Source organism: Rhinoraja longicauda, chromosome 2 (assembly GCF_053455715.1).
Source record: "Rhinoraja longicauda isolate Sanriku21f chromosome 2, sRhiLon1.1, whole genome shotgun sequence".
NCBI classification, from domain to species: domain Eukaryota; kingdom Metazoa; phylum Chordata; class Chondrichthyes; order Rajiformes; family Arhynchobatidae; genus Rhinoraja; species Rhinoraja longicauda.
Genome location: NC_135954.1, coordinates 22721180 through 22744282, shown reverse-complemented (window position 1 = coordinate 22744282; position 23103 = coordinate 22721180). Strand labels below are relative to the sequence as shown.

The 23103-nt window shown below is 42.0% G+C and overlaps 1 protein-coding gene across 2 annotated transcripts; it reads right to left on the bottom strand.

Moving 5' to 3' along the window:
- Positions 1-4273: 4273 nt before the first annotated feature.
- Positions 4274-20236, bottom strand: LOC144602732 (interferon regulatory factor 4-like). Of its 2 annotated transcripts, XM_078415873.1 has the most exons (9): positions 20171-20236; positions 19524-19726; positions 13887-14073; positions 13375-13460; positions 13137-13272; positions 10148-10255; positions 7826-8188; positions 7324-7439; positions 4274-5351 (listed from the first exon to the last, which is right to left on the bottom strand). In XM_078415873.1, the coding sequence occupies exons 2-9, from the start codon at positions 19722-19724 to the stop codon at positions 5211-5213; spliced, it is 1338 nt and encodes a 445-aa protein (XP_078271999.1). In that variant the 5' UTR covers positions 19725-19726; positions 20171-20236; the 3' UTR covers positions 4274-5210. The 2 variants fall into 2 exon arrangements, with proteins under 2 accessions (XP_078271999.1, XP_078272005.1); XM_078415879.1 differs by lacking the exon at positions 10148-10255.
- Between the last annotated feature and the right edge of the window lie 2867 nt (positions 20237-23103).

Here is a 23103-nt window from a genome sequence, read left to right as displayed (position 1 = left end):
AAGGCCAACATTCCATTGGCTTTTTTCACTGCCTGCTGTACTTGCATACTTACTTTCAGTGACTGATGCACTAGGACACCCAGATCTCGTTGTACGTCCCCTTTTCCTAACTTGACACCATTCATATAATAATCTGCCTTCCTATTCTAACCACCAAAGTGGATAACCTCACACTTATCCACATTAAACTACATCTGCCATGCATCCGCCCACTCACACAGCCTGTCCAAGTCACCCTGCAACCTCATAGCATCTTCCTCACAGTTCACACTGCCCCCCAGCTTTGTGTCATCTGCAAATTTGCTAATGTTACTTTTAATCCCTTCATCCAAGTCATTAATGTATATTGTAAACAGCTGCGGTCCCAGCACCGAGCCTTGCAGTACCCCACTAGTCACTGCCTGCCATTCTGAAAGGGATCCATTTATCCCCACTCTTTGCTTTCTGTCTTCCAACCAATTTTCTATCCATGTCAGTACCCTACCTCCAATACAATGTGCTCTAATTTTGCACACTAATCTCCTATGTGGGACCTTGTCGAAAGCCTTCTGAAAGTCAAGATACACTACATCTACCGGCTCTCCCCTGTCCATTTTCCTAGTTACATCCTCAAAAAATTCCAGAAGATTAGTCAAGCATGTTTTCCCCTTCGTAAATCCATGCTGACTCGGACCAATCCTGTAAATGCTATCCAAATGCTCCGCAATTTCGTCTTTTATCATTGACTCCAGCATCTTCCCCACCACTGATGTCAGACTAACTGGTCTATAATTTCCTGTTTTCTCTCTCCCTCCTTTCTTAAAAAGTGGGATAACATTAGCTACCCTCCAATCCACAGGAACTGATCCTGAATCTATAGAACATTGGAAAATGATCACCAATGCGTCCATGATTTCTAGAGCCACCTCCTTAAGTACCCTGGGATGCAGACCATCAGGCCCTGGGGATTTATCAGCCTTCAGTCCCATCAGTCTACCCAACACCATTTCTGGCCTAATGTGAATTTCCTTCAGTTCCTCCATCACCCTAGGATCTCTTGCCACTAGAACATCTGGGAGATTGTTTGTATCTTCCTTAGTGAAGACAGATCCAAAGTACCGGTTGAACTCGTCTGCCATTTCCTTGTTCCCCGTAATAAATTCCCCAGCTTCTGTCTTCAAGGGACCCACATTTGCCTTAACTATTTTTTGCCTCTTCACATACGGAAAGAAGCTTTTACTATCCTCCTTTATATTATTGGCCAGCTTACCTTCGTACCTCATCTTTTTTCCCCGTATTGCCATTTTAGTTATCTTCCGTTGCTCTTTAAAAGAGTCCCAATCCTCTGGCTTCCCCCTCTTCTTTGCTATATTATACTTATTCTCTTTTATTTTTATGCTGTCCTTGACTTCTCTTGTCAGCCACGGGTGCCTCTTACTCCCCTTAGAATCTTTCCTCCTCTTTGGGATGAATTGATCCTGCAACCTCTGCATTATTCCCAGGAATACCTGCCATTGCTGTTCCACCATCTTCCCTGCTAGGGTCTCCTTCCAGTCAAATCTAGCCAGCTCCTGCCTCATGCCTCTGTAATCCGTATTGCTGTACAGTAATACTGACACTTCCGATTTTCCCTTCTCCCTCTCAATTTGTAGATTAAAACTTGTCATATTATGATCACTGCCTCCTAATGGCTCTTTTACCTTGAGTTCCCTTATCAAATCAGGTTCATTACGCAACACTAAATCCAGAATTGCCTTCTCCCTGGTAGGCTCCAGTACAAGCTGTTCTAAGAATCCATCTCGGAGGCACTCCACAAACTCCCTTTCCTGGGGTCCAGTACCAACCTGATTTTCCCAGTCTACCTACATGATGAAATCTCCCATAACCACCGTAGCATTACATTTTCGACATGCCAATTTTAGCTCTTGGTTCAACTTGCACTCTATGTCGAGGCTACTGTTCAAGTGCTTTTGGTAGGATTTAGCAATGAAATTGTCAGGATGGCCACCTGATTCAGTGACATACTATATTCAAGCCAGAAGATGATTTTGGTAAAGAACAGCTTTATTTTGTTCAACTGCCCTTTGATTATAACTGTTAAATTGTGGAAAGTATAATCAGCCCCAATAGCCATAATTGTTCTTTTAGAATAATAGTGAGGCAAAATAGTACATGCTGTTATTTATCAGGATGTCTGCAAGAGAGATTTGAAGGCGCTCGATATCGATGTGGAGTCCTGGGAGAGCCTTGAGGTACCCTGAACCAACATCTCAAAACAGGGGAAGAGAAACTGATGAATGCAGCAGCAGACAAGCGGGCACTCAGAAAGGAGCGCAGCAACTTCAACAGACCAGAGACCACACACAAATGTGACCTTTGCGACAGAGACTGTCACTCCCGCATTGGTCTCTTTAGCCACAAGCGACACTGCTCTAGCCGAGGTGTGGAGCAAGCAGCCAACTAGGATGCATCACCCATGGTCAGCCATGACTGAGGGGGCCTAAGATAGCAGATATTTAGAGACAAATCGTACAGCAACTTTTGAGTGAAGGGGAAATGCATTGTCAGTTGTTACTTTGAGAGAGCCGCGTACTCCTTACATTGAATGGCATAAAATTGGTTCACTTGCATTAACTAAATTCATAAAGGAAAGCCAAGTCTTGCCAATTCCAGTCTAGGTGACCATCTACCACAAGCTCTCTGGCATTAAAAATGAACCATTAAAAGTGTAACGTACCATTTTGCTTTATCTCATTTCAAATCTATCTTTCATCCTCTCTTAATATTATCACTTCCTCGTCTATTAACGTCAATGCGATTCTACAATGAAGTTTGACATCAATGTAAACCAGAATTAATATAATGGTTGCACTACATTAAAAGTATTTCGAGAAGGCAGCAATGAATTAAGAGGTATTAATTATTCTTCAATAAAGTTCCCTGTTCACTGCAATTAAATATCAGCTCTGATAAACATCAAATAGAAGCACAACAATGCACACGACCGCACAAAATGTCACTGTATCACTTATTCTAAACTGTCCAGATAGATGAAAATAAGAGTCCCGGGACATTAAAACTTAAGTAAATGTAATTATACATTTGTCACCTCAATGCTTATTTGCATACTAGAGCATAATGCTGTTGCACAGTGGTTTATGCTGTAACATGATCCTTTGCAAATGAGCAGTGTGTATCAGGAAGAAATGGATTATATATAATTATGCTTGGAATTGCCCCAGTGACTGAATGACAGCTGGTAAACATGGGACGAAAAGGTCATTTGACTAACATGAAAACAGGAAGTTTTGGAATAGTCGTCTGATGTTAATTTTAATTATTGTCTGGTCAGTAATTATATTCTGTTTAGTTTAGTTTAGAGATACAGCGCAGGAACAGGCCCTTCGGCCCATCGAGTCCACCCTGACCAGCGATCCCCACATATTAACATTATCCTACGCACACCAGGAACAATATACATTTTATAGAAATCCAATTAACTCACAAACCTATACATCTATGGAGTGTGGGAGGAAACCGAAGATCTCGGAGAAAACCCACGCAGGTCACGGGGAGAACGTACAAATTCTGTACAGACAGCACCCGTAGTCAGGATCGAACCCGGGTCTCTAGCGCTACCGCTGCACCATCTGGCACTGAAAGCGCTGTAAGGCAGCAATTCTCCCACTGCATCATCATATAAAATCATGAGAGGAATAGATCGGGTAGATGCACAGAGTCCCTTGCCCAGAGTAGGTGAATCGAGGACCACGGGACATAAGTTTAAGGTGAAGGGGAAAATAATTAATAGGAATCTGAGGGGTAACTCTTTCACACAAAGGGAGGTGGGTGTATGGAACAAGCTGCCAGAGGAGGTAGTTGAGGCAGGGGCTATCCCAACATTTAAGAAACAGTTAGACAGGTACATGGAAAGGACATGTTTGGACGGATATGGACCAAACGCGGGCAGGTGGGACTAGTGTAGCTGGGACATGTTGGTCGGTGTGGGAAAGATGGGCCGAAGGGCCTGTTTCCACACTGTGTCACTCTATGACTCTATGACTCTATCATGACAGAATTCAGAATTATGAGTAAATTCTTTGGCTTTTTAAGAAGCTTGCCGGTTTATCAGGTTTAACAGGCATGGGATTAATGTGAATAATGAATATACCAATGATAAATTTTCTCATCAAAATATACTTTTTAAAAGCTTTATTTTTATTAGAAAATATCTGTTTAACAGCTTAGAAAATTAAACATATATAGAAACATTTCTGAGAAATTTAAATTGCATGCTAATTTGGGATATTATATCCCAGAATTCTCTTCCACATCGCAGATGTAAAATCGCAAAAGTATTAGCTTCCCTGAGAATCACAACTCCAAAATAAATACATTTACCTACAAGTACTGCATTGGATAGCACAAAGTGTTCCAATAAATTCAAACTGGCAAGGGTGCAGAGAAGATTTACGAGGATGTTGCCAGGACTCGAGAGTCTGAGCTTTAGGGAGAGGTTGATTGGGCTGGAACTCAATTCCTTGGAGAGCAGGAGGACGAGGGTTGGTCTTATATCGGTGTATAAAATTATGAAACGAATAGATCGGGTAGATGCACAGAATCTCTTGCTTAGAGTAGGGGAATTGGGGATGAGAGGACATAGGTTTAAGGTGAAGGGGAAAACATTAAATAGGAATCTGAGGAGTAACATTTTCACACAAAGGGTGGCGGGTGTATGGAACGAACTGCCAGAGGAGGTAGTTGAAGCAAGGAATATCGCAATGTTTACAAAACAATTAGACAGGTACATGGATAGGATTGTTTTTGAGTGATGTGGGCCAAACGCAGGCAGGTGGGACTAGTGTAACTGGGACAAGTTGGCCGGCATGGGCCAGTTGGGCCGAAGGGGCCTGGTTCCACGATGTATGACTTGATGACTATAAAATGAGCCAAATCCTTTGGTTTTCATTCCAAAACAGTAAAATGACCACGGTAATCCTCTCTCAGAAGTCTATGTCACAGAGTATCATCACTCACAATGTCACAATTACAGGACAGTCCATTGGCAATCTTCAACAGCTGACTGAGTTACTCCTGGAATCCAAGCTGTTGCAGAGTGACAGAAGACAGAAAGGGATAATTCTCTTTATTGAAACTGCGGAGGTTGCTGGACTTGTGGGTTTCCTATGTCACCTTGAGTTTCGCAGTAAAATCAATGGGTCTTCAAACGTTCAGTCTTGTATTGAATGTCGAATAGATCTATGATAATCCTCCACACTGTTCACATGATCAGGCACTTCATACCCTCGAAGCAGATGTCCACTGTTCTGCTGGGTGAAGTAATAAAGCTGCTTGGCCAACACTGGCTCAATCTAAAGACAAGCGAATAGTACATTTCCATTACTTTAAAGGCAGCGTACATTTTGCTTTAGTTTGCTTCTGAATCCAAAATGCACGGAAAATAACGAACATTTTAACCACAAGTTGAAATGGAAATCCCATAATTGATTCAAACTGTTTAAACAATAACAACAATTTTGAAGGACTGACCCAAGTATTTCTCTTTGCTCTAGACCTACTTGAAGAAATACAGACCAAAGTTCGAGCACAAGGAGAGGAGGTTCTCACCAAGCAGAAGGTAAATTGACAGCATCTTGACAGGGCGGCACAATGGGGCGGCTGGTAGAGCTGCTGCCTCACAATGCCAAGAGACTTGGTTTACTTCTGACCTTGGGTGCTCTCTGGGTGGAGTTTGCATGTTGTCCCTGTGACCACATGGGTTTCATCTGGGTGCTTGGGTTTTCTCCCACATTCTAAAGATGTGCAGGTTTGTAAGTGAATTGGCCTCATGTAATTGCCCCAACTGTGCGTGGGGTGGATGGGAAAGTGGGGTGGCATACAACTAGTGTGAATGGGTGATCGATGGTCGACGTGGGCTGAAAGGCCTCTTTCCATGCTGTGGCTTTCAATCAATCAATCCCACATGTGAAGTCGCATAAGTATACTTGGTAAAAGGTAATCAGGATTTCAAAAAATGAAAGATAACCATTAATGTGGTACAAACTTGTTATGCTCTCTTAGTTGATATTATGAAGAGTAATAAAGCTCTTGGATTTTTACAAATTGTGTTGTACCTGATTGATCTTAAATTCAACTCATTCAGTAATTGGCATCATGAGAGTTGATGTAAGAACCACCAATATCTGGCACAATCCATATTAAGATTGCTGTCTCACATGACTGCTGTCTCAGACATCAGTCATTGCTTGAGATAGGGATAGGCATTTCCCCTGGGCTATGCCATTACCCCTGGCAATGACTGTGGCTAACAAACTGAATAGAATGGCTTCACCTGAACCTCTCACACTTTTGATTAGGCAGCAGAACATAGCACATGGTGATCTGCAAGAGATGCATGATAAGGGGGATAAACTAATGGAGGTACAGAGCAGATGGGATGGGAATGAAAAGGCATGTCTTCAATAGGATACATGCTAGCTACAAATATTGGTGCTCTGAGATCTATGCAACTCATTAAAGATTATATACCTATCATCTCGACCTGCTCTTTATAAAAACACACCAGGTTTGTGCAATATATGAGAAATCGTAAATGTGCACTAAGGAATAACATTGATGGTACTTTAATACGACACCAGGTAAAATGCAATTTTGTGACCTCTCCAATGATTTACAAATTGTAGGGATAAGGTTATTTCTGATGCTTTTGCTACTCTACAAAATCATTTTGAGGAAATTATCTAATTAATATTTGATGTCATGTCATGCGTTTTCTTGACATTCTCAGAGCAATCACTTGACCAGGCTTGGTACAAAGTGAATTGTGCTTCCTGCTATTCATTTCAAAGGCCAGGTTCTTTGTAGGAGGATGGAGCGGGAGGTGAACTGAACAAAATTGACAAATCAGATGCACAGTGCCTGGGTGGAATTGGATCCCAATGTTTTGGAAGAAGGAGCAGTGGCACAGAGGACTAGCATTTATGCTGTTGGGGAAAAAAATCATAGAATCGTAGCGTCATAAAGCATTGAAACAGGCCCTTTGGCTCAACTCATCCACGCCGACCAAAATGCCTAATCCCATTTGTCCACATTTGGTCTAGTAAAGCTGGAATATCAAATAAAATGAAAGATAAAGAAATAATAAAGAACATAAAGTTGAGTTTGATATTGATTGGGTATCAGACATAAACTCATAATGAGAAAGGAGTACATATTTAAATTGTTACTAGAACTCTGCTTGTCATCTGCACCAATTCTCAGGATTTAAAAATAATCTAAAAATATGTTTTTTTGTCTCAAACTCTACAGTCGTTGTGAACTTACATGTGCTGTGATAAGTTTTCGCGATCTTTGTGGATCTGGAAATTCCTCTCCAAAACAAAATACAATTTGGTATCTTGGCATGAATGTACGCCCATGATGTGCACAGCTCTGCAGCTCTGAAGACAACATAAAACGTCATTATTACAGTGTATCTATCTTCAACAATGTGGTTCAAATATAATAGGAAAATGCCTGTCATTCAAATAATAATTCTAAAATATCTACTTTCTCCAAATTACTACTATTAAGAATGGTGAGTCGATAATCTTCAGTTGCTATATTCTAATTGCAAGTTGAATACTACTCACACTTTCATATTTAGACTTAAATGGTCGACAAGGTTAGATAACTATATATCATATGCTACCCATGAACCAAACCTTCTCTGCTCACATGCATATTCACATTAATGACTGAATGAGCTTACAAAAGAAACTATTACAGAAAATGTCCATATTTTTATGATACATAATGAATGGATGAATAAAACAAAATTAATTACCTATTAGAAACTGTTGTGTGTCAAACAGTTTTGTGACTTGGTCTCTCTCCAGTTTGTTGGGCCTGTCATTGTATGGTGCTAAAGGTCCTTCCCAGTAGATTCTGCTCTGGCACAATCGTTTGGCGTATAGACCATCAGGTGTCATCCACAGTAGGACCCCCTTCTCCAAGTGATTGAGAAGCTTGTCAATACCCTTGCGCTGTGCATTGCTGTCCGGATAAGGAAACAACACCTGATCTATGTTGCCAGCTGCAAATGGCTTATCATCGTGCACATGGGCTATTCTACAACCTTCAGGACTCGTAGTTGTCACTTCTCTCACCAGGGTATCTCGATAATACAAACAAATTTGTAGCCGACAGTCTGTAAAAGCAAATCAAATTGTCGTTTTCAGTATATCAGCAAGCTGAAAGTCATTGACATAATTCTCAGTAAATAGCAAAAAGGAATTGCAGGATGTTTGGACTATTCCATTGTCAGTTCCAAATATTCTTTCCACACAAACCGACCGAATCAATCGGCTAACATAAATACGCAGCGTCTTTAGGGTCAAGTGATGGCAGGTAGATTTTCTGAGTTCATAAGGCAGACCTCACATTCTGGAATTGAGAAGATCTTGGTAACATCTATTACCAGCATAGCCACTCTTGGACATGGGCAAGGTTAGGGCTACAACTGTGATACAAGGAGTCCAACTGTGGACTTCCGATTCCATAGTTACATTTGGCAGGTTCTGATACACTTCTCTTCCTCAAGGTCACCTTATATATTTTTTCTCTTTCTTTTAAGTTTTCTTTCATTCCTTTTTCTTATTTTCCCTCTTTTTTTTAAAAAAACGGGCCGTTTATGCACAACACTTGATTTTAATAACATCTTGATGTTTTCATTCAATTTTCAATTTCTTGTCTTCATTCAGGAATTAAATGATTCTTTCCTTCTTCTTTTATCTTCTATGTTTTTGTTTTCTTCAGGCCAGTCGTGTGGCCAAGGTGGGGGAAGGGAGGGATAATCAAGGGACTGAAGATGGCTGAATTGTAGACTTAGAAATACCAGGCAGGATCAGGGGCCATAGTTGTCCAATTTAGAAATCCTTCATCCCTTTTTCTGCACCCAACTGAAGAGTCTGCCATCCACTGTATGGTTGGATGCATGGCTAGATTTAACAGTGGACACAATGTCAGTGGCTTTATTGTCATTTGTCTGGCTATGCTGATCCACACTTAACATTAACAATGGTCAAAATGAAAGGCAATTAATTATAGGTGAAGCAATGGAGAGAATCACTGTACCAAACTAGCAAGAAGAAAACTAAGAAGCCAGTCAGATAAAGCATGAGAAATACTCAGTTGTTGCATAGGATTTAACACGCCACCTTAAAAATGAATATGACGAATAAAAAAGGAAGATCTGCTGGTGACCAAAACATCGTCCCCACATTTTGCAATTTGCAGTCCAAATCCCACGCTCTTAAGAAGAAACGCTGATAAATGATCAAGGAATATGTTAAATTACTTAGATTTGAAACAGAGCATTAATGCAAAAAAAATGTTTTCTACCATGACAATACAATCACAGGGGTCCACCAAAAGATATATGAATGCAGGTCATTGTTTCTTTAAAAAGGCAGTAAAACATTCCAAGATGCTTTACAGGAATATTATCAGGCAAATAGATGACACAGGGCGAGATAAGCAAATAGAATGACGATAAATTTCAAGTAATGCTGTATAAGGAAGACAGAGCGAGAGAAGTAGAGAGGTTTAAAGGGGTAATCTCAGGGATGAACAACAAGGACTTTGAAGGTACAGACATCAGTGATGGACCTAACGGCTAGGAGTCAGAGGTTATAGGGAGAAGGCAGGAGAATGGGGTTAGGAGGGAGAGATAGAAAAGCCATGATTGAATGGCGGAGTAGACTTGATGGGCAGATTGGCCTAATTCTACTCCTTTCACTTATGATCTTATGAGTGCAGGAAAGCAGATTTTGGAGCTATGGTAATGTGGATTATAGAGATAAGTGTGAAGCCATGAACGGATTTGGAAGCTAGAATGAGAATTTTAGATCTGTGTTGAAGACACTCTGAGAACCAAGGTGATACAAAGTGCCCAGGAATGATAGGAAAAAAGATACTTGGTATAAATTAGAAAATGGGCACTTTTTCTAATTGCCCATTAGAAAAATGGGCAGATAAGAGTTTTAGATAAGATATAATATTTATGAAGATAGAAAGTTATCAGAAAGCTATTGACCAAAGGGCCTAAGAAGTTACAAAGGCAAAGATAAGTACTGCCACCTTGCAAATGCCACAGGCACAAACCTACCCGAGAGGGCCAGTGCTTCACCAGTTCTCATACTGGCTTCAATGGGAATACCAGGTGCTTGTGACTCAGCAGGTGCACAAGTATAAAATGACCCAGTAACCTGATAACCTATAAAGAGAATAAAACTGAAATGACTTGCTGGTTTAAAACTAATGTTAAAAATATGTGCACTGCATGATCATCCTCGATAACTAGCTAACCAAATGCAACACCCATGTCAGTTCAAATATTTTACAAATTTGGTTTGACATTAGCATCAGCGTGACCATTACCAAACTGCAATCTGTTCTGGCATGCCAGTGATTTGTTAGCAATACAAAAAAAAGCAATATATTAGATCCTCTTTTTGCTTTACTGCATGAAATATTTTAACACAGTGTTTCTGCAAGTGAATGTTTTTCTATCGGAATTAAAACAATTCACATAATTTAATTTTAATTTGACCAATTGAGTTCAACCAATAATTTTTTTAAGACACAACCTTGGTCCTTAGTTGCCCTCTCCTTTGCTCCTTTATGTGTATTAGAAGTAAGAGGTGACCGTGGCTGACAAGGGAAGTCAACAACAATATAAAAATAAAAGAGAAGACCTATAACATAGCAAAGATGAGCGGGAAGCCAGAGGATTGGGAACATTTTAAAGAGCAACAGAAGATAAGTAAAAAGGTAATACGGGGAGAAAAGATGAGGTACGCAGGTAAGCTAGCCACGAATATAAAGGACGATAGTAAAAGCTTCTTAGGTATGTGAAGAGGAAACAATTAGTTAAGACAAATGTGGGTTCTTTGAAGACAGAAACAGGTGAATTTATTATGGGGAACAAGGAAATGGCCCACGAGTTGAACAGGTACTTTGGATCTGTCTTCACTAAGGAAGACGCAAACAATCTCCCAGATGTTTTAGTGGCCATAGGACCTAGGGTGACTGAGGAACTGAAGGAAATTCACATTAGGCAGGAAATGGTGTTGGGTAGACTGATAAATCCCCAGGGCCTAATGGTCTGCATCTCGTGGTAATTAAGGAGGTGGCTCTAGAAATCGTGGACGCATTGTTGATCATTTTCCAATGTTCTATAGATTCAGGATCAGTTCCTGTAGATTGGAAGGTGGCTAATGTTATCCCACTTTTTAAGGAATGAGGGAGAGAGAAAACAGGGAATAATAGACCAGTTACCCTGACATCGGTGGTGGGGAAGATGCTGGAGTCAATTATAAAAGATGAAATAGTGGCACATTTGGATAGCAGTAACAGGATCAGTCCGAGTCAGCATGGATTTATGAAGGGGAAATCATGCTTGACTAATCTTCTGTAATGTTTTGTGGATGTAACTCGGAAAATGGACAAGGGATAGCCAGTGGATGTGGTGCACCTGGACTTTCAGAAAGCCTTTGATAAGGTCCCACATAAGAGATTAGCGGGCAAAATTGGAGCACATGGTATTGGGGGTAGGGTACTGATATGGATAGAAAATTGGTTGGCAGACAGGAAACAAAGAGTAGGGATTAATGGGCCCCTTTCAGAACGGCAGGCTGTGACTAGTGGGGTACCGCGAGGCTCGGTGCTGAGACCGCAGCTATTTACAATATGCAGTAATGATTTAGATGAAGGGATTAAAAGTAGCATTAGCAAATTTGCAGATGACACAGTATGAACTGTGGGGAGGATGCTATGAGGATGCAGGGTGACTTGGACAAGTTGGGTGAGTGGGCAGATGCATTGCAGATGCATTGCAGATGCATTGCAGATGCAGTTTAATGCGGATAAATGTGAGGTTATTCACTTTGGTGGCAAGAACAGGAAGGCATACTATTATCTGAATGGTGTTAAGTTAGGAAAAGGGGAAGTACAACGAGATCCGAGTGTCCTTGTACATCAGTCACTGAAAGTAAACATGCAGGTACAGCAGGCAGTGAAGAAAGTTAATGGCATGTTGGCCTTCATAACAAGAGGAGTTGAGTATAGGAGCAAAGAGGTCCTTCTGCAGTTGTACAGGGCCCTGGTGAGACCGCACCTACAGTACTGTGTGCAGTTTTGATCTCCAAATTTGAGGAAGGATATTCTTGCTATTGAGGGCGTGCAGCGTAGGTTTACTAGGTTAATTCCCGGAATGGCTGGACTGTGTTAAGTCCCAGGATGGCTGGTTATGTTAAAAAAATGGAGCAACTGGGCTTGTATACACTGGAATTTAGAGGGATGAGAGGTGATCTTAGTGAAACATATAAGATTATTAAGGGATTGGACAGGCTAGAGGGAGGAAACATATTCCCGATGTTGGGGGAGTGCAGAATCAGGGGCCACAGTTTAAGAATAAGGGGTAGGCCATTTAGAACGGAGGAAAAACCTTTTCACACAGAGAGTTGTAAATCTGTGGAATTCTCTGCCTCAGGAGGCCGATTCACTGAATGCTTTCAAAAGAGAGTTAGATAGAGCTCTTAGAGACAACGAAGGGATGTGGGGAGAAGGCAGGAACAGGGTACTGATTGTGGATGATCAGCCATGATCGCAGTGAATGGCGGTGCAGACTCGAAGGGCCAAATGGCCTACTCCTGTACCTATTGTCTTTTATCTATGGTCTAAAACTGAGACTGAATATTTAACATTTCAGTGATGGAATAACATCAGAAAATTATTTAGAAGCAAACATAGAAACATAGAAAATAGGTGCAGGTGTAGGCTATTTGGCTCTTCGAGCTAGCACCGCCATTCAATATGATCATGGCTGATCTTCCAAAATCAGTACCCCGTTCCTGCTTTCTCCCCATATCCCTTGATTCACATCACATTGCACCAGTGTGAGCTTTCCTTTGTAGATTTGAATGAATGGTCTCAGGATGAAGTTAAGATTTCTTCTCCATTTAAAACTGATAATATCCAAGTTATTCTATTGTTAAAGGATGTGACACACTTTTTCCTCCTTTTAGTAGATGAATAAAATTAATGGCTCCTATAATTGTTTTCTACCACACAGGCCATTATATGGGAAATCTTACCATTTTCACAACCAGGTCCTTGCCAATGATGATTTCGTGTAGCGAAAGGCACTGGTGAGCATTGATAGGCGAGTTCAGGATGTTGCTGTTCATATTCTCTCCAGCTGCGTTCATGTGGTACGATGTAGTTTGGTAGCTGAAAGCCAAAACAACATACCAATGGTTTATAACTTTATTGCACAAGGAATTCTGGTATTCACTGCCATTTGAAATGTATCAACTCCAAGGTGTTGCTTACCTGAGGTGGCATTGATGAATATGTAGGGTAAGGATGGTGGTTGACAAGTATCTGTGGATCGTCCATGCTTACTTGTTTTGATCCTCCTTATAGTAAAAAGACAAGGTGGTATTGTGAATGAGGACAGGAAGTTCTGGTTGAGAGTGTTAATATTATCATTTGACATGACATTTTGAATGTGAACAAATTTAAAGGAGAACTTAGATTCACTAGTCTGTCTCCTGTGATGGAGATGGTGAGGTCCAGAAACGGGAGGGAGATGTCGGAGATAGTCCAGGTATATTTACGGGCAGGATGGAAATTGGAAGTGAAGTGTATGAAGTCAGTGAGTTCTGCATGGGTACAAGAGGTAGCACCAATGCAGTCATCGAAGTAGCGGAGGTTACTTTAATCTTCCGTGATCACGGAAGCCATCATATTCAAACCCTGTTCAATGTTTATCCTCCCCATTCTAGTTCACTCGCGAAGTGAAAACTTTCCAAACTAAACAGACAGTTAGAGTGATCAAATACCTTTCTTGGCCCCCTCTGGTATAATTTTGTATACTTTGTACGGGTCTGAAATATCAAGTTGACTACGATCAACCAACTCGTCAAAATCATTGCTCTTATTTAAGGCACATCGTAGTCTCGTCTTCCATGTTGGTGGATCTTGTTTGTCTATTCCTTCACGAAATTTGCCTTTGAAAAGTGCCCAAGCCTAGAAGAAAAATAAAATTTCACAGTAAGTTCAAGAAATCCTCACAAATTATTCCGTGCCATAAAAAAAAATCTGTGTAATATCTTGTAATATGAGAAATAATAAACGAGCTACAAATTGTACATTGTATTCACATTAGAATGTTGAAGGCTTGCAATCCTAGAAGGTTCCCAAACTGCATAAGACAATAAATATCTGAAGTATTTGTAAAAAAACACTACATAATAAAATGATTCCATTCACTGCCCTACTTCTTTCTTTATCCTACCGGAAAAATGCTATATTTAAGCAATATAAGTTCATCTTTGTTCTCCAGGTTAAAACATTGCTTTATACTTTTTTTAAATCCACAACATAATGTGAGATTTTAAAGTGTTTTGCGCATTCATTTAAAATACTCAGGCAGGTACGTGGATAGGAACATTTTGGAGGGATAGAGGGCAAATGTAAGGAAATTATGGGGAATCTTGGTTGGCATGGTGAGTTGGGCTGAAGGGCCTGTTTCCATGCTGTTTGACTCTGTGACTCTAAAGGGGGAAAAAAACTATTGATAATCTTTGAAAACAATATCTTTGTCTTTAATGTGGAGTACCAATAGATCTACCCAAGAGCACCACACGATAGTAGGCAACAGACAATAGATAATAGGTGCAGGTGTAGGTCATTTGGCCCTTCCAGCCAGCACCGCTATTCACTGTGATCATGGCTGATCATCCCCAATCAGTACCCATTCCTGCCTTCTCCCCATCTCCCTTCACTATCTTTAAGAGCTCTATCTAACTCTCTCTTGAAAGCATCCAGAGAATCGGCCACTGCTTCTGAGGCAACCAATTCCACATATTCACAATTCTCTGAATGAAAAGGTTTTTCCTCATCTCCGTTCTAAATCACCTACCCCTTATTCGTACACTGTGGCCACTGATTCTGCACTTCCCCAACATCAGGAAATCTTTCCTTCCTCTAGCATGTTCAATCCCTTAATAATTTTATATGTTTCAATAAGATCCCCTCTCATCCTTCTAAATTCCAGTGTATACAAGCCCAGTTGCTCCATTCTTTCAACATATGACAGACCTACCATCTCGGGAATTAACCTTGTGAACCTACGCTGCACTCCCTCAATAGCAAGAATGTCCTTCCTCAAATTTGGAGGCCAAAACTGCACCTAATACTCCAGGTGTGGTCTCACCAGGGCCCTGTACAACTGCAGAAGGACCTCTTTGCTCCTATATTCTACTCCTCTTGTTATGAAGGCCAACATGCCATTATAACAACATGAACATTGGAAAATGATCACCAATAAGTACCCTGGGATGCAGGCCATCAGGCCTTGGGGATTTATCAGCCTTCAATCCTTCAATTTCCTTCAGTTCCTCCGTCACCCTAGGTCTTCTAGCCACTCGTACATCTGGGAGATTGTTTGTGTCTTCCTTCATGAAGACAGATCCAAAGTACCTGTTCAACTCATCTGCCATTTCCTTGTTCCCCATAATAAATTCACCTGTTTCTGTCTTCAAGGGACCCACATTTGTCTTAACTAATTTTTTCCTCTTCGCATAGCTAAAGAAGCTTTTACTATCCTCTTTTATATTTATGGCTAGCTTACCTTCGTTCCTCATCTTTTCTCCCCGCATTGCCTTTTTAATGATCTTCTGTTGCTCTTTAAAAGTTTCCTAATCCTCTGACTTCCTGCTCATCTTTGCTAAGTTATAATTCTTCTCTTTTATGTTTATACTGTCTTTGACTTCCCCTGTCAGCCACAATTGCCTCTTACTCACCTTAGAATCTTTCTTTCTCTTTGGAATGAACTGATCCTGCACCTTCTGTATTATTCCCAGAAATACCTGCCATTGTTGTTCCACTGTCATCCCTGCTAGGGTCTCTTTCCAGTCAACTTTGGTCAGCTCCTCCCTCATGCCTCCATAGTCCCCTTTGCTAAACTGTAATACTGACACCTTCTCCCTCTCAAATTGTAGATTAAAACATCATATTATGGTCACTACCTCCTAATGGCTCCTTTACCTTGAGTTCCCTTATCAAATCCGGTTCATTACACAACACTAAATCCAGAATTGCCTTCTCCCTGGTGGACTCCAGTACAAGCTGCTCTAAGATTCCATCTCAGAGGCACTCCACAAACTCCCTTTCTTGGAGTCCTGTACCAACCTGATTTTCCCAGTCTACCTGCATGTTGAAATCTCCCTTAGCCACTGGAGCATTACCTTTGCTATATGTCAATTTTAACTCTTGATTCAACTTGCACCCTATATCTAGGAGATTAATGGGCAAAATTAGAGCACATGGTATTGGGGGTAGGGTACTGACATGGATAGAAAATTGGTTGACAGACAGAAAGCAAAGAGTGGGGATAAATGGGTCCCTTTCGGAATGGCAGGCAGTGACCAGTGGGGTACCGCAAGGTTCGGTGCTGGGACCCCAGCTATTTACGATATACATTAATGACTTAGATGAAGGGATTAAAAGTACCATTAGCAAATTTGCAGATGATACTAAGCTGGGGGGTAGTGTGAATTGTGAGGAAGATGCAATAAGGCTGCAGGGTGACTTGGACAGGTTGTGTGAGTGGGCGGATACATGGCAGATGCAGTTTAATGTAGATAAGTGTGAGGTTATTCACTTTGGAAGTAAGAATAGAAAGGCAGATTATTATCTGAATGGTGTCAAGTTAGGAAGAGGGGATGTTCAATGAGATCTGGGTGTCCTAGTGCATCAGTCACTGAAAGGAAGCATGCAGGTACAGCAGGCAGTGAAGAAAGCCAATGGAATGTTGGCCTTCATAACAAGAGGAGTTGAGTATAGGAGCAAAGAGGTCCTTCTACAGTTGTACCGGGCCCTGGTGAGACCGCACCTGGAGTACTGTGTGCAGTTTTGGTCTCCAAATTTGAGGAAGGATATTCTTGCTATTGAGGGCATGCAGCGTAGGTTCACTAGGTTAATTCCCGGAATGGCGGGACTGTCATATGTTGAAAGGCTGGAGCAATTAGGCTTGTATACTGGAATTTAGAAGGATGAGGGGGGATCTTAGTGAAACATATAAGATAATTAGGGGATTGGACACATTAGAGGCAGGAAATATGTTCCCAATGTTGGGGGAGTCCAGAACAAGGGGCCACAGTTTAAGAATAAGGGGTAGGCCATTTAGAACGGAGATGAGGAAGAACTTTTTCAGTCAGAGAGTGGTGAAGGTGTGGAATTCTCTGCCTCAGAAGGCAGTGGAGGCCAGTTCGTTGGATGCTTTCAAGAGAGAGCTGGATAGAGCTCTTAAGGATAGCGGAGTGAGGGGGTATGGGGAGAAGGCAGGAACGGGATACTGATTGAGAGTGATCAGCCTATTGTCTATTGTCTATCCAGGCTACTGTTTGGGGGCCTGTAGATAACTCCTATTAGGTTCTTTTTACCCTTACAATTCCTCAGTTCTATTCATACTGACTCTACATCTCCTGATTCTATGTCACCCCTCGCAAGGGACTGAATTTCATTCTTTACCAACAGAGCAGTATTAATGTAATACTGCAACTAGAGCCCTTAAGGGAAAGTACATATTCAATTAGCTATGACTTGTCATTTAGCATTCGTCAAACTATTAGTGTACTTTGAGTAAAGGCGTAGTGAAGCATGATCACTTTGCCGAAAAGAAATAACCTTTTTTTCCCATTAAAACATCTGAATTAATTCATATAATAATTTTCCATTGCTATAGGTGGTGTCATTTTCTGGAAGCTAAACTCCTCTCCTACCCCCCAGTTTACAAGAAACTAATAATGAGCTGTACCAGCATGGGTATGTGCAGTGAGTCACATAAGCCACATTCGTTACCGATTTAAGAAATTAATTTCTTGGCAACCAATGATTGCAACTTCCCTGAAACAAAAGAGCAAACTCTGTCGGTGTCGCTGTCTAATGTTATCACATGGGGAACATTTGACCTCAATTATTCATGCACACCTACACACACATGAGTTGTTTTTTTCCTGAAATACAAGACAGCGCTGCACAAGTCACTAGGATAATAGAAAGCAACTCGTGCTGAGCTGGACAAAGTGATGAGTGGAATAGATCGGGTAGATGCACCAGAGTCTCTTGCCCAGGGTAGGGGAATCGAGGACCAGAGGCCATAGGTTCAAGGTGAAGGGGAAAAGATTTAATAGGAATCTGAGGGGCAGCTTTTTCACACAAAGGGCTGTGGGTGTGTGGAACAAGCTGCCAGATGAGGTAGTTGAGGCTGGGACTATCCCAACGTTTAAGAAACAGTTAGATAGGTACATGGATAGGACAGGTTTGGAGGGATGTGGATCAAGTACCGGCGGGTGGGAGTAGTGTAGCCGGGACATAGACAATAGACAATAGGTGCAGGAGGAGGCCATTCGGCCCTTCGAGCCAGCACCGCCATTCAATGTGTGGGCGTTGGGCCGAGGGGCCTGTTTCCACACTGTATCTCTCTGTGACCCTATGACTCTATCGTGCATGTATGTACTCCAGCCCCGGTAGCACCACAGCGCGGGTGTCGCTGACTTGTGGGACATTGTCCCACCACGCAGTATCTCCGTCAACTGCTGATGCGGTGCACAGCGACAGGCCCCGATGGACATGCACAAATTACGAGAACTACAACACACGAAATGCCCGAGAAACTTTGCACACACGAAGCTTTGAGAAGTTTGATATGAGCAAGGTCACCCGACTGGCATGAAGATTACAATCTAGAGAGTTGTCAGCGGCCGTGCAGGCTGGGAGGTGGACAGAGGCAAGTGGTCTGCGGATGAGCGGGTGGAGTTTGTGGGGCAAACACCCCAGCCCACGGTCACTGGGTCTCTTACTTTGGCAGCTGCAGCGTCGCCGGGCTGATCGAAACGTACAAGATTATTAAGGGGTTGTACACGTTAGAGGCAGGAAACATGTTCCCAATGTTGGGGAGAGTCCAGAACAAGGGGCCACAGTTTAAGAATAAGGGGTAGGCCATTTAGAACTGAGATGAGGACAAACTTTTTCAGTCAGAGAGTTGTGAATCTGTGGAATTCTCTGCCTCAGAAGGCAGTGGAGGCCAATTCTCTGAATGCATTCAATAGAGAGCTAGATAGAGCTCTTAAGGATAGTGGAGTCAGGGGGTATGGGAAGAAGGCAGGAACGGGGTACTGATTGAGAATGATCAGCCATGATCACATTGAATGTGGCTCGAAGGGCCGAAGGGCCTCCTCCTGCACCTATTGTCTGTTGTCTATTGTCTATCCCGCGGGCTACCTTATGCAACCCTCGTTGAAAAGAGGAAAGGCTCAGGGGTAAAATAAGACAAAAGCTGGTTCGGAAACTAAACAAAACAAAAGAGGAAATTAACACCTCCCCCCCCCCCCCCCCTCCCAGAGAGCGAAACATTGTCAGAAGTGCAGCAATCGAAGAAACACGAGAAGTGAGGTGAGAGAAAGCGCTTCTACCTTGAAAAGGGCAGCGTCCTCGTCTCTGTTGTAATCCTGTTTGCCGGCATGTTTCCAAGGAATCCGGAAAATGGACTTGTCTTCGTTCTCCCAGATCAGCCCGGGATATTTACCACTGTCAATCTGGTCGATCAACCACTGGCGAAGTTTGCCGTTTCCGGAAGACACTGGAGCCATGTTGCAGTCTGAGTCCATATTCATTTCTATTGAACACAACGCCAGTGTGTGTGTGAAAGAGTGCGCAAAAGAAAATGTGCGTGGGGCTAAAACATAGTGCTAAAAGATGCACTGCTTGTTGTTAACATTGCTCAGGGAAGGGGACGAGGGCCAAGTAATGAACTGGCCCCCGGTGGTTCTACAGAGCATGAGAAATCACTTGGGCTCCTGCAATATCATTCAGCACTCACCAACAAGAAGCATTTCTGATTTAGACTTGAACACAAATAATGCAGTAAAAGTTGAAGCACAATTAAAGCATGTAGCTATTGCACGCGAAACCAGGTGCTCCCAGCCCGGTCAGTGCGCATTTTTTAAAAATCAGCGTTTAAAATTTGTGATTAATTGCTTTTCACAGACTGAGTCATCTACTCAGTGTCTAATAATGAAAGTCCAACACAAGTCGCCAACAAAAGTACCAGGTCTCTTACCTTACGCCTGCTGACTACCTTCTAAATGTTTGACGTTTGATGACTTGTTACGATGCAACTGATCCACTGAGGCACGAAATGTGAAGGGGACGTTCTCTTATATGCAAGCCCCGGAAGGCGGGGCTCTTGCTGCGTGTTGATCACACCCTGACCTCTGTTTTGCAGAAGTGTTGAAAGGAGGAAAAAAACCCCAGCGACACACAACAATTCAAAGTATGAAAAATTTGCCAACGTGCTTGTTTACCAGAAGAATTGACAGATTGTCATTTAAAGAAATGTAGACCCTTAGATCGGAGCAGGTGATAAATGGTAAATGTGTCTGATCAGAGAATGGAAAATCAATCGATGAAAACATTTCCTTGGGACGCAAAAGTAAAAATCAATGTCGTGGCACAGACTGAACCACATTTGACTGTCATTTATATACAATGTGACTTGCTTCAGAATGTAATTTTCGCTACATCCTCCATAAATTAAAGGGAAGGGTCGTGACATTGTCCTAAACGCCTCCGAAATGTTCCGGATTTTCTCTCTTCACTTTATCACAGCACGTTTCTTACTTCGCTACTGCAGGGCAGCATCAGCTAAAGGCCATTTCATAGATTCATAATTACATACATTTTCAAGTTCAACGCTAATTATTTCTGATGTACTTCTGGATTGTTTCACGAATAAGTAAGTGAACAGTACATAGGTAGGCCAGGAACAGGTTAGTTCTCCGAAGATAGACACAAAATACTGGAGTAATTCAGCGGGACAGGCAGTATCTCTGGATAGAATAATTAAAAAAATAAAAAATAAAATAGAAGGAATGGGTGACATTTCAGGTCGAGACCCTTCTTCAGACCCTTCTCGTCCCAAAACTCACCCATTCCTTCTATGCCTGTCCCGCTGAATTACTCCAGCATTTTGTGTCTATTTTCGGTGTAAACCAGCATTTGCAGTTCCTTCCTACAGGTTAGTTCTCCGGACTGAAGTTAAGCTGATGAAAGTCAGGATGCAACAATGACAATATTATGGGCATTCTCGCACTGAGATTTGGAGAGGGAAGTTAGACCTAGTGGCATTTCTGTTTCAGCGTGGATTTGCATGAAGGACCAGACTCGGTTGAAATACTCCCAATTGGCATGGAGCAATGTAATAAGGATTATTGGACATGCAACCCTGTCTCAGCGGGAGAGAGAAAAAAAAGGGGGGAGAAAAGAGCTGGAGGATATCATAAGATGAAAATGCACATTTCAACGAAAACATTTTAATCAGCCCAGATATGTCCATTGGAATACTTTGGGCACACGAATACATAGTTTAATAGTTTCAAGACAACACAATTGCTCCTGCCTTAACGTTCTAGAAATGTTCCTTACACAAACGCGTAGGGTAACCACCGTGGACAAATCGGTTATTGGTTATAAATTGCATTATTACTAATTTGGTACCGCCATCTCCTGGGCAACGCTTCGAGAATGCATTTATTACTCTCACCTCCCGCAACATATTGAAATATATATGCGCGATCAAAGTAAAACCGAATGACCGGAGTGGTCGCATTGTGTACCATTCTCATCCAATGTCAAATCCATGTCAGACCTTGGAGGAATAAAGCATGAAATTTAAAAAAAAACAAGTTCTCACACTGGGTTCTCAATTGACTACAGAGACGGAGATTTTTGATATTCGAAATTCTAAGCATTGATCTTATATGTTGTAAGTTCATTGGTGATAGGAGCAGAATTAGGCGATTCGGCCCATTAAGCCTACTCCGCCATTCAATCATGGCTGATCTATCTCTCCCTCCTAACCCAATTCTCCTGCCTTCTCACCATAACCCCTAACACCGGTACTAATTAAGAATCTATCTATCTCTGCCTTAAAAATATCCATTCTGTTTTTTCTATGATCGTGTTACCTGTCTCAAACGCGGTTGGTTTTGGTTAAAATTGCAAGCTGTTATTCGTTCGGTACGATTTTTTTTGTATGGGGAGCAATATTCCCTTGCTTAATAATGGAATGGGTAGTGGGCGGGGAATAGTCCTGCTATGGAGATGGGAGGAAGATAAAAATTCCACACAGTCCCTGTCATTTCCTCGTGCCCGATTCGCTCCAATTATCTGAATGTCCTGTTCAAAGGCTCCGCTGTGTAATGGATAGTCTGAGTTCCAACGGAATGTCACTTTTCCATTCTTTTCACCAGCAAGAATTCTGGATGTGAAGGATATGTTGTGAGATGGTCCACATGGTTGAGGAATATGGCATATTTATTTCAATCGGGGACTACGGGAAGATGGTATTACATGGGAAGATGGCACCAAAGGATACATGGATACAAAGACAATCGGTGCAGGAGGAGGTCATTCGGCCCTTCGAGCCAGCACCGCCATTCAATGTGATCATGGCTGATCATCCACAATCATTACCCCGTTCCTGCCTTCTCCACATACCCCTTGATTTCGCGAGCCCGAAGAGCTTTATCTAACTCTTTTGAATGCATCCAGTGAATCTTCCTCCACGGCCTTCTTAGGCAGAGAATTCCACAAATTCACAACTCTGTGAAAAAGTTTTTGCTTATCTCAGTTCCAAATGCCCTAGCCCTTATTCTTAAACTGTGACCCATGGTTCTAGACTCCCCCGACATCGGGAACATGTTTCCTGCATCTAGCGTGTCCAATCCCTTAATAATTTTATGTTTCTATTAGATCCCCTCTCATCCTTCTAAATTCCAGTGAATGCAAGCCCAATCGTTCCATTATTTCCTCATACGACAGTCCCGCCATCCCGGGAGTTAACCTCGTGAACCTACGCTGCACTCCCTCAATAGCAAGAATACTTCCTCAAATTAGGAGGCCAAAACTGCACACATTACTCCAGGTGTGGTCTCACCGGGACTCTTTGAAGAAGGACTGCAGAGGATCTCTTTGCGCCTGTACTCAAGTCCT

What these genes read in the sequence shown, in the direction of transcription:
- LOC144602732 (XM_078415873.1), bottom strand. Translation starts at nt 19,724, where the DNA reads ATGAATATGGACTCAGACTGCAACATGGCTCCAGTGTCTTCCGGAAAC. An exon ending in ACCAGAGGGGGCCAAGAAAG is followed by an intron (nt 13,461 to 13,886) that starts GTATTTGATCAC and finishes TTTTACTATAAG; the next exon opens with GAGGATCAAAACAAGTAAGC. An exon ending in GAAAACTTATCACAGCACAT is followed by an intron (nt 5,352 to 7,323) that starts GTAAGTTCACAA and finishes GCTTGTCTTTAG; the next exon opens with ATTGAGCCAGTGTTGGCCAA.